At 42.8% G+C, this 15,584-nt stretch overlaps 1 protein-coding gene across 1 annotated transcript in view; it reads right to left on the bottom strand.

Annotated features, from left to right (window-relative positions):
• TENM2 (teneurin transmembrane protein 2) overlaps positions 1-15,584 on the bottom strand; it is a 465,471-nt gene that overhangs the window by 326,705 nt on the left and 123,182 nt on the right. Inside the window, exon 4 of the mRNA XM_089909643.1 lies at positions 3,157-3,391. Within this exon, the coding sequence (XP_089765769.1) occupies positions 3,157-3,391 (235 nt within the window). The remainder of the gene's footprint in view (positions 1-3,156; positions 3,392-15,584) is intronic.

The following is a 15,584-nucleotide window of genomic DNA, read 5'->3' as shown; positions in this document are numbered from 1 at the left end:
GAAAGACAGGAATTGGAATCCTAGTATGATATCATGCCCCTAACGTAAGAGCTTCCATTCCTACATTTGCTCTTGTGGGTAAGAAAATGACCCCATTAAACTCACAATATTTCAGCATGTGAGTGAGTGAAACCGTTCAGCTCTACAGTTTCCAAGACTATATGGAAAACCACTGAAGAATGAGAACAAATGATGTTATAATCTTTGATTTTTTTCCACTTACCTGCTAGGTAAACTCTTTTTTTTTTTTTAACATCTTTATTGGAGTATAACTGCTTTACAATGGTGTGTTAGTTTCTGCTGTGTAACAAAGTGAATCAGCTATACACATACATATATCCTCATATCTCTTCCCTCTTGCGTCTCCCTCCCTCCCACCCTCCCATTCCCACCGCTCTACCTTCTAGGTAAACTCTTGTTCATCCTTCGAAACCCAGCTCAAACAGGCCCTCAGCTGGGAAACTTTTCCTGACCATCCTGGGAAATTTAATAACTATTTCAACTGTACAACTACTGTAACTTACGCACTTCCATTCCTGTAAACACTGCACTATCTTTTTGTTTATGTGCCTATCTCCATTTTTAGGTTGTATGAGCTTTAAGGGCAGGATACATGTTTTAATCATAATCTCCCCAGTACCTAACATAGCGCTTAGTATTTTCCAGGGATTCAGTAAGTAAATGCTAATAAGAGACTGTATAAATCATATTTAAAAGAGAAACACAAAGTTCAACAATTCTATTAATTATTGCTAAAGTTTTCATATATGAGACAAGCTGCACATCCAAATTATATGTATTCAGTTCCATGGATGGAGTTTCAAATATCTGCGACTGACTTAGTAATAGCCCCATCTCAAGGGCCTTATATTCTCGAACTCTTGGCCCTTGAATGTACTGATCAAAGAACATCTGGATATGTTCTCCCTTGTTTTTTTTCCTTCTGCTAGGCTTCAAGGTTTTGGCCATCTTACTTACTTCCCAAGCTTGCCTCCTCTAAAAGCATCACTGAGAAGCTCCAATCCTAGGAGAAATGCCATGTATCCTAGCGATCTGCAGAAGGACTCTACAGGTCAGAAAGCATGTTCTGGGAGAACTTCAGGAGAACAAGAAGGGGATAGGCTTGGCGTTGCTGGTCCTCTCCTCCAGATCCTTTCAAGGGAACACTTTGTTGCCAACTGATCACATCAGAAACTGGGCGATGGGAGATACGCTTATGCAGTGTATGTCTTCTCATCACCCACAGGAGACTCTTTGTGAGGAGTAGACACTCTGATGGATCTTTCCCTGAAGACGTGACAATCAAGGCAATAAAGGTAGGTTCGTGGCTGTTCCTGCCTCAGACAATCTGACCACCTTATTTTATGTGTAGGAACCACGAGAGTTCCATCCAATGCGGCTCATAATTTACCATCTCACTGAAGCCCTAGAACGCTTGCAAGTTACTCTGCCCCCCAAGTCTAGACTCTGAATTTTTAAAATGCTAATAACAACGATTCCTTCCTACCTCACTGGATCGCTTCCATGCTTGAATGAGGTAGTGCATTTAAACCACTGACATCGGCATGTACAAACTGCACAGTAAAAACTGGTTGTTAATGGCGATGGTGGTCCTCTTCTTTCCTTTTTCTCCTTCTTTTCCCCCAATATCTACTACATTTCTCCTTCCCTTTCTCCCTCCTCTTTCTTCATCCTAACCACTGTGCATAGCCTTTATGTCTAGAAACTATTTTTCAAACAATGGTCTGTTAATGTGAAAACAGTCTGACTAGTACCCAACAAGCTCTACGGCAGTTCATAAATATAAGGACGAAAAAGACAGAGTCTTATCCAGCCTTAAAGACCACTACCAACTATGAAAACACCCGAAGTTAAGCCTGGCGGACCAGTCAACTTTCAGCCTGGAACCTTTCCAGCAAAGCTACTTATCAGTGGGTTATTATATCAGTACAAATGCTTAAATCTATCTATTATATATAATATATGCATAGAGTTTCTATTGACTTTACCTGCTGTAAGCCTTAGAGATTAAGACTGCAGGCCTGGTTACAAGTCACCTATAGTTGTTGGAAAATAAAATGCATTAAAGCTTGGAGTGGCCACAGTGACAGTGGTACACAACTTATTCAAGATCTTATTAATAAAACAAAACATACTAGAGGTAAGAAACAACATCAAATGCTATGGCTTGCATAATTATTTCGAGCCGTGTGCAGAAAATTCACGGGCCATTACCAGAAAGATTACAGATTATTTCAGTCTTTCCTTAAACCTAAGTTATTAAAGTTTAAAAACTATGTGGGAACTTTTTGAAGGTTCAGTATGAATTAGTCCTTCTCTCTTTAGTCTCCATGGTTCTTCCGGGCAAGGAAACTGTACCAATTGAAGCACACAAACCATGAAAGTGCCTGGGGATGGAACAGCAAGGCCGTTCCAGTATCTGGCTGACCCACTGTCAATTACATTGCAGCTTGCCACGCTGTGACCAATGCCCCTTCCTTCAGGTCACTAAGGCAGGTGTGATTTTTGGAAGACCAGAAGCAAAGGTGAGAAAAGGACAGAAGCAAAGGCAAAACAAAACAAAGCCAGACCTGGAGATCACTCTGAAACCCTTCCCTCTCAACATAAGTGCTGCCGCTTTTTTCTTGTTTGTTTTTTTACACTATTGTTTGCCCCTCAGGCATCAAGCTGTTAGTGTATACAGGAGGGATTAAAGTGAGACTGCATGTTGGATGAAGTATAAATTAAAATTATACTTCTGTCAGTCTGGAATCAGGGATTGTTTCTCAAGGTCTCCCCAAACACTTAATTTCAAATGAGTCTTCATTTATTACTTCAAGAAAGGCTAAATGCATAATTTATCAGCAGCTTTCTGTCAATATACCCTTAGAAGCATGTTTCCCATGAGTCTTTGAGTAAAAATATGTTATGCTAATTCTATTAGTTGGGTACACAGGAGCTGTGGAAGAAAGTAAACAAGCATTAAAAGGAGACACATGTGAACGAAGAAATACCTATCAACCTACCGTCCAGGGTCAAATTACCAAGGGAACAGCACAGAGTCGGTAAACTTGTCCCATAATGTAGGCGGGATTTTCTCCCGACTGCTCTGGGCGGGTGATGCAGCAGGGAGCCAGGATCGTGATGGGGACTTACCGGGTCTCCAGGGGCACGTTGCTGTTTAGCACCCAGCTGTCCTGAAGCTGAACTGACTCGGGCGTGGTGGCCAGGTCGTTGGGCGCGGGAGCCGGGGCGTGAATCTGACTCCGCCGATTGGTCAGCGAGTTCCTGTTGAGGGAATTGGCTGACGAGTGGTGATGGGACAGCGTGTGGTTGTGCGGGGGTGGCAGAGGGGGCCTCAGAGTCGACTGGCTGTGGTGGTTCGGAGGGCCTGAGAAAAGAGGAAGGAGAAACGGCCATTAGGGGCTTCAGAATGCGGCTGAGTTCGCTCTGCAAGCCTGCGGAGGAGGGCCTGGAACAAAAGCCTCGATATTGACAAATGCCGAACGTCACGAACTACAGATGCAGATACGACTGTGTCCAGCACCTCAATGTCAGTTACTAACAAATAGTATACTTTGATTTGCCTTTATCCCTCAGCATCAAATTAAGAATGAGAAACTAGGTTAGCAAAACCAGGCTGGTGAGGGCTGACCAGTGGAATTATTTGAAACATATTAATTCTGCAATGAAAGTAACATGATATTCAAGGCTGAGCATTGTTGTAACAAGTCCCTAGCCCATCTCCTGGTAAACCAGTACACTCCATACATTCTTTAAAAACATGGCATCTTTCTGAAGGTATAAGAAAGATGGCACGGGCTTCTCTGGTGGCGCAGTGGTTGAGAGTCTGTCTGCCGATGCAGGGGACGCGGCTTCGTGCCCCGGTCCGGGAAGATCCCACGTGCCGTGGAGCGGCTGGGCCCGTGAGCCGTGGCCGCTGAGCCTGCGCGTCCGGAGCCTGTGCTCCGCAACGGGAGAGGCCTCAACAGTGAGAGGCCCGCGTACCGGAAAAAAAAAAAAAAAAGATAGATGACACACTCTAAGTCAGGGAGTAGTAAATGTAAACACCTATCAGGGGCCAGGCAGGAAAGTGAAGTGGACTGGGGTGAACTGGAGAGGGCAGGGAGCAGCCCTCACTCAGATCCAGCCTCACGTGGCCATGTAGGGGTTAGAGCTCAAGGCAGATGATCTTCCAGTTTTTCTAAGAGAGCTGAAGATCTGGACTTTTTCAAAAGAGTTTTCTATATTTTAAAAAATGTTGACAATTAAAAAATATGTGTGTGTGTTTGTGTATTTATATATATGTTTATATATACACACATATTCATATGTATATGTATACTCTTTTTTTAATGAGAATCAACAAAACACACCTGTGAGCCCGCTCAGATCAGGGGCTTCATAACATCTGTCTTCTGAGAGATGAACCCTGAGGACCCAGTCTCTGGAGAAGGTCAGGGTTGATGTTTTCAAACCACGACCCTTACTCCAAATTGCATCCTGCTTTCTAAACTTGCAATCCTCTGTCCTTGCTGGAAAAACGCACAAAGGACAACTATACCCCTGTATTCCCCTGTAATTCCCCTGTAAATATGACCACGGATGGCAATTCCACACACCGTTTTCCTAGCAACCCACTCTCCACCTACGAAGTGAAATATTTTAAACATAATGAAAATGAAGGTCGTTCACTATGCAACGTAAGCCTATAATTTGGTTTTAATGGCTACTGAAACATGACTTTTAATTTGTGTCCTTTGAGAAAGTTTATTTTTTGAAGCCTCCAGTCGGGGTTGGCAGCCCGCCAGGTGACTGCCGAGCCTTGTCATTTTGGCCCCTGCCAACTTTGAATATCCTCAGCCCCTGCTGTCCTGGCTTTCAGAAGTTGGCTCAAGTCATTTAAACAAGCAATTTGACACAAATTTCAACTACTTGGCTCCTTATGTGACCGGGCTACATCTCCAAAAGGTGTAATCTACATTCCGTGGCTCCTGGGAAGCCTTGCAGAAACGTTCCGAAAGAAAGACAACATGTCAAGAAGATCCTAGGTTTGGAGAGCATCATGACCATCGAAAACAGGAAAGAAAAATACAGAGGAAAGTGCTTCCTTGAAGTTTGCATCTCTGGGCTGAAATTACTTGGGGGGATTTTTTTTTTGGTGTGAGAAAAAGACAACTAAAGCTAAAACCTAATGGGAAGTGCCACTGTACAAGTTGTATAGATTTTGAATCGCGTCCTCCAAATGAACCTGTAATTCGTATTTTCCATTCTGCACCAGTGGCATTTTAAATATATCTTTGAGGGAGTTCCATTGCTGTAGCAGGCTACTATATTTTCTGGCATTGTTGTCTGTCTTGTAATCTATTATTATATAGTTATTTACGTTTGTCTGTCTCGTATTAGTGGAAAGAGGTGAGAAAAGGGGGTGAAATGATGTAATAATGATCCTTCAGAGATGCTATCCAAGCCCCTCGCACAAGGTTAATGAATTCTCATGCCTTTCTTTCTCCCCCTCTCAACTCCCATCAAAGTGGTGTCATTATTCTCCATTAGTTAGGTAATTATGAGACTTGCCTCGGGAAGGCGAGATGAATCAGTGTTCAAGCGAGAACCCACCCTTCCCAGCCCCAAGCACTAACCTACCATCTCCCTCAGCCCCCCTGGCCCCCGCCCTCCAGCCCTCCAGACCACACACTCTCCCAAAGTACAAAGAGGCCGTGTGAGGGATTTAATTCACTAAATGAGATATCGGGACCCTCCTGCTTCCTGTCTGTTCACCCTGAGATTTCTCTGTCTGCTCCAGCCTGGGTGGCCCTTCCCTGTCCATCTGTGTTCAGTGTGGGTGGAATTCCTGTGGCTGTCTTTCTGCGGACACAGCCAGGGATGGTGCTGATGGGGGAATGGAAACGCCGACCCGGGTGTGGTGTGGTACGTTCCAAACAAAACAGAGGCTGAGTTTTCCAGTTAACTGAGAGAAACGTCAAACTCTCTTTCCATTTCTCCTAAAGAGAAGGCCTAGGGTTTCGTGGGGTCGGGGGGAGATGGAGAAAGAAGTGCAGAGGAAGTTGAACAAATACTTAACTCTCCACTCACCCGGGTCCTCCTATAAAGCAACAAATTACTGATATCAATTACAACAAAAACTATCCCCCGTCCTCAATATCGAAAGATGTTCTCCTTACACTGCTGCTCATTTCCACTGTGACGTTGATCATATTTGCTCATTTATCTCTCTATCCAAAACACAAACTTTTCAACTAGGTACAGGAGCTAGAAGGAAAAGACAATGACAACACAGACGGGTAACGGCTACCACTGGGGGAGAAGCAGAGCGGTGCGGGAGCACTGAGCCGGTGGTTAGGCGATAAAATCGGAAGAACTGAGTTCAAGGATCGGGTCTGACCCCTTTTGAGTTGTGTGACCCTGGGCCTGAGACTTCATTTCTTTAACTGTCCGTGTCCTCACCTGCCAAATGATGAAGACAGCAGTAACTACCTGTAAGGAAGTTCGAGGGGAAGATGAATGTAAAATGCTAAACATGCTACCCGATGGCTGGCAAGTTCCCCCAAACCACGTGCAGGGAACACTGCTTGGTTCTCCTAGGAATAAACGGATGGATAAAGATGTAACTGCAGCTCTCAAGGATCCCAGATTTGAGGAGATGGAGTACACCCAGAGCTCATCTCTCTAGGCCAGGAGTCACAAACCAGCGGCACCCAAGCTGAATATTACCAAAACTTCAAGGTCAAGATTGTATATCCTGTTCCAGACTTCTGGCTTCTCTTGAAAACAAAAACCAATTGAAGTCTGTATTCTCTCAAGGCAACAACTGGATAGAGCTGAATGCCATTGGGTGGTTTTGTTTGTTTAGTTTGTTTTTGTCATCAGCCCGAACGATCCCTGCCATCTTCATCTGGTCGGATGTATGCATTTATGTTACTGGCTGGTGGGCATTTATGTTTTTGACTGCTGGCTTGACTTGGGGGTTCCTTAGCATTCTGTGTGGGTCACATACCGCTAATATAACAACATCTCTGCTACAGCTAATGATCTCAAGCACTTTTTTGTGTATGTTTTTGTTATACTCATCCAATGCGTTTGCAGGATGTGACGGTTTTCTATTTCAAAAAATGCAGACAATGGCAAGCAACATGCCTTACTGCTTTCTAAGACGCTAAATGACATGAAAAGCCGTTCTCCGAGGCAAGGGTTGTCTTCAGTCTGTGGTGAAACAAAAATGAATAACCTCGGCTTGACGAAGGAAACTTCGCATCTGCTCTGAGTTCCATACTTTTATTGGGCTTAATTCACGTGCATCAAATGGCCCTTCTATTACATAAATATGAAATCACATAATAATGTAATTGAGCCACAAATAACTATGTAACATAAACACTTACATGGTATCAACCTAATAAGTAGGCTTTTAGCAGGCAAAAGGCAACAGGCATTAAAATTGCTGTGTTAACCTATTATTCTACACCTGATTTATCTCGGGTCCAGAACCTGGAATTTGTTTTTAGGTACTGTGGGGCTTTTAGTCCTAGGAAGAAGGAGCTATATATTGGTTCTTTGTTAAAAGCCAGGGTGGGACAGGTAGGACTCGTAGCAAAGATAAGTTAATTTGTGGAGAAGGTGCTTCCTGTAGATTTAAAAATTAAGTGCTTGAATGAATGCTTAACTTGTCCTGTTTGCTTGTTTGGGCTCATTTGCTTGAACGGTCTATGCTTCCGAGCATCTAGATTTGCTGTGGGACAGTTGCCAGCAATTTTGATCCTGACAGAGATGCCGTTCACATATTCTGTCCTTCCTAAATGCCAATTGGTTGACAGTAGAGTTTTAAAAAGTAAAGCAGTGCTTCTTTATCAATTCACAACATCAATTCCAACAAAGTTGTGTGGCCACTAAAAAATCAACTGTTTTTAAAATTTTTAAAGTATAGCTGATTTACGATACCGTGTAAGTTTCAGTGTACAGCACAGCAATTCAGTTATACATATACTATATAGGTATGTATATATATTCTTTTTCAGATTCTTTTCCCATATAGGTTATTATGTAATACTGAGTATAGTTTCCTGTGCTAAACAGTAGGTCCTCGTTGGTTATCTATTTTATACATGTTAATCCCAGCCTCCTAATTTATCCCTCCCCCCATCCCCCCTTCCCCTTTGGTAACCATTAGTTTGTTTTCTGTGTCTGTGAGTCTCTTTCCGTTTTGGAAATAAGTTCATTTGTGTCTTTTTTTTTTTTTGATTCCACATATAAGCTATATCATATGGTATTTGTCTTTGTCTGGCTTACTTCACTTAGTATGATAATCTCTAGGTCCATCCATGTTGCTGCAAATGGCATTATTTCATTCCTTTTCATGGCTGAGTAGTATTCCATTGTGTATATATACTGGAGTATCAACTCTTGTGTTGACTAGATGAGTGGTGCTCAAATAGCGTGTGGAAACTAGCAACACCCACATTTTAAATAATGTATAAAGAAAGAATTCTCTTTGCAGCTAAGGAAGTAAATTCACAATAATTGGCTACTGTTGTTGCATTTTTCCTAAATAGACAGCTGGGGGAGGCATTTAGGCTGCGTCTACCCTTGCCAAGCGGGGTGTTGATGACAGTGGGAAGGCAGGGATGAACTCAGATTGGTGGTGTTTTGCCCACACCAATTATTCCTAGCAATTAAAAATGATGATAAAATGTGTGAAAGAAAAAATAAAAGTAGAGCCCTGCCTAGCTGCTAATAATTCACGCATTCTTGGAGATGGCATGCCAGTTGTTGGCCTTTAAAAAAAATTTCAACCCTTCGGACCCCAAGGTAATGAATTAACCACAAACTGTCTGCCTTAAGAACTTCACCTTTGGAGCAAGTTCCATCTTGATGGCAATCTGAAGATGCAAGAAGTGGGGATGGTGTTGACAGAGCTTCTGGAGTCTCTGGGTGATGAAAACTGGCACCAGGACACCCTGTTCAAATTTGACCTTGAATGGGAGCTAGAGGGAGTCGGAGGTGAGAATTTTCAAGAGTAACAGCCTCTGGTTAGAACTATGGAGAGTGGAGGCTATTGCAGATGGCCAGGCTGCTGGGTGGCTTTGAACTCCTGCTTGGCCACTTACTAGCTGTGTGACCACTGGAAAGTTACATATTGTTTTCTGAGTCTGTTTCTTCATCTGTAAAATGGGTATAGAGATTTTACTTCTTTCATATGGTTGTTAGGAGAATCAAATGAGAATATTTATAGGGAGCCTAGCGCAATTCTTAGCATATAGTAAGCTACCAACACATATTATTTTGTGTTATAGTTAATAATACCAGTAATAGTAATAACAACAACAGCAACCATGGTTCTGGTGAAAGTAATGAGTACGTCCTGGGTCGCTCCAGTTTTCCTAGCTCTTTGAGGTGGGAGCTTTCATGGTGAGATATCAAATCAGCATATGGAGGCAAAGTCACTAACCTCAGACCTCTCTACCTTCAAATTCTGTCTACAGAAGGGCATAGTGACTAAGTGACATGGCACAGGCATTAATACAGGTGGTCTTAAGAGCATCTCTCTAAGAGCCTGCTGAAGTGGAACTTGGGATTCAGAACTGTCCCATTTCCATAAACAAATAATGACAACACACCAATAATACTGACAATAGATGCTATGAATTAAGCTCTCCCTGTGTGTCTGATCCTGTGGTAAGTGCTGTACTTAAATTATTTCAGGGTATTCCCACTCACTCCTAAGGGACAGGTTCTCTTATCATCCCCATTTATACAGATCCTGCCCGTGAGGCTCGGAGAGGTTAAGTAATTCGTCAGTGGTCACACAGCTCAGTAAACGGTAGAGCTGATATTTGACCCCAGGGTCTCTTCCCCACTCTGCCGCATGCAGAGGAGCACGAGGCCCCAGAGAGCACGCACACAGGGAGGGAATGAGGACCCTGCCCCAGTTTATGCACGCCCCCTCAGATACAGAGGAAAACTGGCTTGACGCATTTCTTTGCACATGTGCTTAAATTGTAGGAGCAAATCTTGTGAGAAAGTGGAGGGAACCGCCCACCTCAAAGCTCTGCCCCTCACAGTGCTGCTTGAATCAGGAGAAATAGGCCAGAAGAGCCAAAGTGCAGCACAGTCTCTTTTCTGTGCTTTCCCAAAAGGCCCTCCTCAAGCTTCCTCCTCCACGCTGCATCCCTGGCTCCCAATTAGGTCTGCTGGAGGCAGAAACAAGGGCACACTGCTCCCATCTCATCCCGCCAGCTCTGACTGGAGGCACTTTGCCAATAGCCCGGGGTTGGGGGGAGCGGGGTCCAGATCCAGCTTCCTCCTACATTTGGAGAGAGGCTTACTTATTTGTCTCAAAGTACTGGATGCTGTGGACATTCAGCTTGCTCCCTCCTTCCCTGCCTTTAATATCTACTGAATGATTTGTTTCCTAAAGAGCGGACTCTTATTTTTTATTATTGACCCTCCTATGGTATTGCTGGCTTTGCAGGATGGTTGGCTGGTCTGCAGTATTTCTTGCAACTGGCTGCTATTGTCAGGCTGCACATTTCTCCGCATTTCAGAATAGAGGAGAAAAAAGAAAGCAGGATGAAGGAGCCAGCCAAGTTACGGCCTCTTTCTCATTTCCCAGGGGGCCTCAGATAGGCTCTGGCTGGTGCCTCTTGGCCTGAGTTGCACAGTCCTGGACCAGGGGCCATCCTTCATGGAAAGACCCCAGTCAGCCTGACCAGAGCACCAGAGAAGGAAAGGATGGTACTTACTCATAAGGAATGATCTGTAGTTCTCTTGCTTACGTAAAATGTATGACCTCAGAGAAAAAACATTCCGGGTGCCTTCATAATGACACATCCCATGACAGAAGCATGGGGGTTGCAGTCATAAGGAGGAATCACTTGCAGGCTTAGAAACCAAAGTTTTGTCACCTCTACCTACATTCATAAACAACTACAGTTTGGAGGGACATATTAGCTCATCTAAGAACAACCGCTCACATTTAATAAGCCCCAGCTATGTAATAAGCACTCTATATATTGTACCTTATTTCAAACTTATAATACTCTACTCAGTATTCTGTAAAAACCTATATGAGAAAAGAATCTGAAAAAGAGTGGATATATGTGTATGGATAACTGAATCACTTTGCTGTGCACCTGAAACTAACACAACATCGTAAATCAACTACGCTCCAATAAAATCAAAATGAAAAATAACTTACAATAACCTTCAGAATAGATATTGTTGTCCACTTTAAAGATGAGGAAATGGAGGGGCAAGGAGGTTAAATGATATGCTTCCCTTCGTACATTTTGTATTTAACTGTATACATTTGGGCCCCTTTCCAGCGCACGCGGGGTACATCTCTTTCATCAGCCTTGGCACAAGGTTTTGTATTATTTTTGGACTCTCCTGTGTTCCCAGCTAGACTGTGAGCTCCTCCAATGCAGAGAGCGCGTCTCTCTTGTTTTTATATCCGCAGCACAAGGCTACAGTACCTGGCACACAAGTGGCACAGAGTGAATGAACAAATGAATTGACAACTCGTGTCCCTGGAGGGTGGTGAGCCTCAGCAGAGAGGGATCAGACTGGGTTTTTGCCTCTGTTCTTTGAGCATGTAGTTAATCCCCCTAACGCTTACTGCCCTCAGAGGGTCCATTAACAGGGAGAGAGCCAGACACGGGAGGAAGGTGACTTCCATCCCCTCTGCTTTAATTTGTTTGTTTTTTCCTGGCTCTGCCTGAATTCCTTTTTATTTTTATTAATAACAATCTTAACTGAGCTATAATAAAATTCAGCTCCTTGGAGTGTACATTTTAGTATTTTAAAAGTACATTCACCGAGATGTGCAAACATCACTGCTGTCTAATTTTAGGACATTTCTGTCACCACCCCTCTCCCTCCGGCAAGGAAACCCCATACCCATTAGCAGGTGCTTTCCAATACCTCCTGTTAATCTACTCTCCGTTCCCATGAATTTGCCTATTCTGGACATTTCATTTTAATTAATTAATTTATTATTTATTTGTTTATTTTTGGCTGCATTGGGTCTTTATTGCTGCGCGCGGGCTTTCTCTAGTTGCAGTGAGTGGGGGCTACTCTTTGTTGCGGTGCGAGGGCTTCTCATGCGGTGGCTTCTCTTGTTGCGGAGCATCAGCTCTAGGCACGCAGGCTCAGTAGTTGTGGCTCGTGGCTCTAGAGCACAGGCTCAGTAGTTGTGGCCCACGGGCTTATGTTGCTTCGCGGCATGTGGGATCTTCTGGACCAGGGCTTGAACCCTTGTCCCCTGCATTGGCAGGCAGATTCTTAACCACTGCGTCACCAGGGAAACCCTGGACATTTCATATAAATGGTGATTCCCTCTGTTTTTTTTTTATAACCACGATGTTTGTCTGTTGCAGAGTCCCGTTGGAACCAATCAAAGTTAGATCTCAGATGGGGGCCACTTCATACCATTTAAAAAAAATCTTTCCCGGGCAACCTGAAGCCAGTCCTTCACAGGAGCTTTCTGTCTGGGCCCCCCCCCCCCCCCCGCCGCTGCTGTTGATATTTTTCAGGTGGAGATTGTTAGGCGATGGCCATTTGAGAGCCAACTGTACACTTGAGGGTCTGAGGGGGATCCTGAAATTCGTTCCACTGCTTCAGGCATGGCTGTAATCACAGCAGAGAGCCATTTCTGATCAGCCAAAACCTAGCCACGCACAGGCAGGTACTCTCGAGGGGAGGAAGGAAGAGAGCGAGAAGTCTTGAATCGGGTGCCAAACCAGCAGCTACCCTTGAATTACAAGCTTAATAGTGCTTGTTGGTTTGGGACTGTACCGCCCAAATAGGGCAAGTTCTCACCTCTGATGGATCACAAAGGGATTTTCATCATAGACGCCACATCATTTTACCATAGCCCTATACTCACTCCTTGCTTTCTTAAATCATCAGGAAAGTCTCACTTGAGATCAATGTCAACTCCATTAGCTACTTTCCAAGTGACAAATACAAAAAGAAAAAAAAAAAAGACCACTTGAAATATTTGAGAGAAATCCTTCTAAAGAGAAGATTCTATTGCGAAGTTACATCTGAGCAGGGCCTGTCTGAGCATTTCAATAAATCTACATTACCCTAGGTATTTTGGCATCCTCTGGGAGAGGAATGCCTATCACTAGAAAGTAATGATTCTGGGTTTTTCAATTGCCCTAAGGATCCTGACAATGCTATTAAGACCCATGCTCTCCCTGTCGAGAAGTTTAGGAGTGAAATTATTAATACGCCCAGACGTTATGTTGATTGTTGCGCTGTAGCAGAAAATACTCTCTCTCTTATTTGAGCTGCATTATCACTTTCCCAGGCAGAGAACTGCATCAAAAATTTAAACTCCTCTCATTCCAGCTCATCGCATAGCTTTTCAAGGTCTTATTGTAAAATAGGTTGGGCATAATTTGGATATTTCTCTACCCATGAAAGATAGGATGTTTTTCAAAGGCCAGACTTTTTTTTTTTTTTTAAATAAAAATCACAGTGGAATTTTCTCACATCAATATGTCATTCTTTCGCTCTTTAACTAGGTTTTCCTTGGGGTGTATTTCATTCCTTTTTTTTTTTTTTCTTTGAAATGGTCACAATTCTTTCCCCCGAACATAGGAAGAGGATCAAAACAAAGATAAAATATGATTTTGATTTCAGATTGAGCCTCTGAGTAACAGAATGATGGGTACAAGCTCTAATCTACACCATTCGTTAATACCAACAATGACTGAAGCGCACTAGTTAAATGGCAAGGACAGGATAAAGGTTCCTAGAGCATTTTCACTTCAAAACTCAGCAGAATTATTTACTATCTGGGTGACCTTTTCCCCAGATCTCTTGTGGTACGCACCTTATAGGGCAAGGGAACAAAAGTTTCTCCACACTATATAAACAGAAGTCAGGGGAATGTCACACCTTGAACTGCATCTGGTTTCATGTCAAGTGACAGCTGCTATAATGGGATATACAGAGCATATTGCTGGAGATGTTTTCAGGATACTCTATCTGCCTTCAAAATACATACATACATACACACACACACACACACACACACACACACACACACACACAAGTACATAATTATCCCAGAGAAACAAATATCTGAGAGCTTCCTGAAGAAGCATTCCCCTCCCAGGATTACATGGTTCATGTACTATCAGAGAGAGTGCCCTTTGGATTTTCTTTATAATTGTTTGGTGTTTTCTCTCAAAGTTGTCTTGGAACTGCTTTGCACTCTTAGTTGAAGTGGATCAGACAGTGCTCAAGGTTCTTCTTATGATGTAGCACGGATGATGAACAGGTATATCCAGTGCTGAGGAGGGTAAGATGAGAAAATCCACCCCCCGGCGCTACCCAAGAGTCCCAGGATGCAAACAACTTTCAGAAAACACTGGGACCAACAGGATGCCAGTGTGCTCTGCCGATCTCAGTTTTGCGGGGCAGGAGGTGTCAATGACATTAGAATCACCATCTCCTACTGTGCCCCCGCCTTGAAAAACAGGGTTTCCTCTTAGCCATGGTTGATCATGCTATTTCTAGGGCTTTTTCACAGTCTTTTCAACATTGATTTCTCCAGTTTTGCCAGGGCAACTTCTGTCGACAACCTGAGTTATGAAGTAGGTAACCCGTCTGGCCTTCTGTTTCCCCATCCATAAAAGGTGGTTAATAACCATCCCTACTTGGTAAAGAGAGTTAAATGAGATAGTATGTTTAAAGCTAAAGTGCTTAGAAAATGCATTATGAATAGGAAGTACTTAGGAAATGTCAGTATTCAGTTACTTTTGCCTAACGAGGCTAATTCTTTCTAGAGATGGTGGAGAGAGGAGTGAAATAGATCCTGTGACTCCAAGATTATTTCAACGACCTGGAAAACTTCCTGCTGCCAGATATTCTTGAGGTAAATAGCACCATTAAGTATATGGGACCCTTATCTAAAAAACATGATACAAATGAACTTATTTATAAAACAGAAATAGATTCACAGACATAGAAATAAACTTATGGTTACCAAAGGGGAAAGAGGGGGAGGGATAAATTAGGAGTTTGGGATTAACATATACACACTACTATACATAAAACAGACAAACAACAAGGACCCTTTGTATAGCACAGGGAACTATATTCAATATCTTATAATAAATTATAATGGAAAAGAATCTGAAAGGAACAGATATATGTACATATGTATACATATATCACAGATATACCTGTATCTATACCTATATCTATATACATACGTACAACTGAATCAATCTGCTGTACACCTGAGACTAACACATAGTAAATCAACTATACTTCAATTAAAAAACAACAACAACAAAGGGTCTTTTTCCTACTCATGAGTTACAATAGCTCTAGGTCTTAAAACATATCGAAATAATCAGTGCTCTTAATTTGCACCTTTTGTAACTTAAATGCACTGAAATAGAACCATCTGATGGTTGGCAATTTGAAGGACCTTATAAGTAGCTTTTCACGTTTTATAAATTCTCTTATTCCTTATGAAAATCAGCATTAGGAAAGCTCAGCTTTTCTTGAACCTTGGTGTTCCTATTTAGTATCAGCCCTCATTT

Source organism: Delphinapterus leucas, chromosome 3, assembly GCF_059928025.1.
Source record: "Delphinapterus leucas isolate spDelLeu-1000000601 "Yukka" chromosome 3, BTC_Dleu_Yukka2, whole genome shotgun sequence".
Classification (NCBI taxonomy): Eukaryota; Metazoa; Chordata; class Mammalia; order Artiodactyla; family Monodontidae; genus Delphinapterus; species Delphinapterus leucas.
Note: the sequence above shows the minus strand (reverse complement) of the source record. Positions and strands in the feature narration are given on the sequence as shown.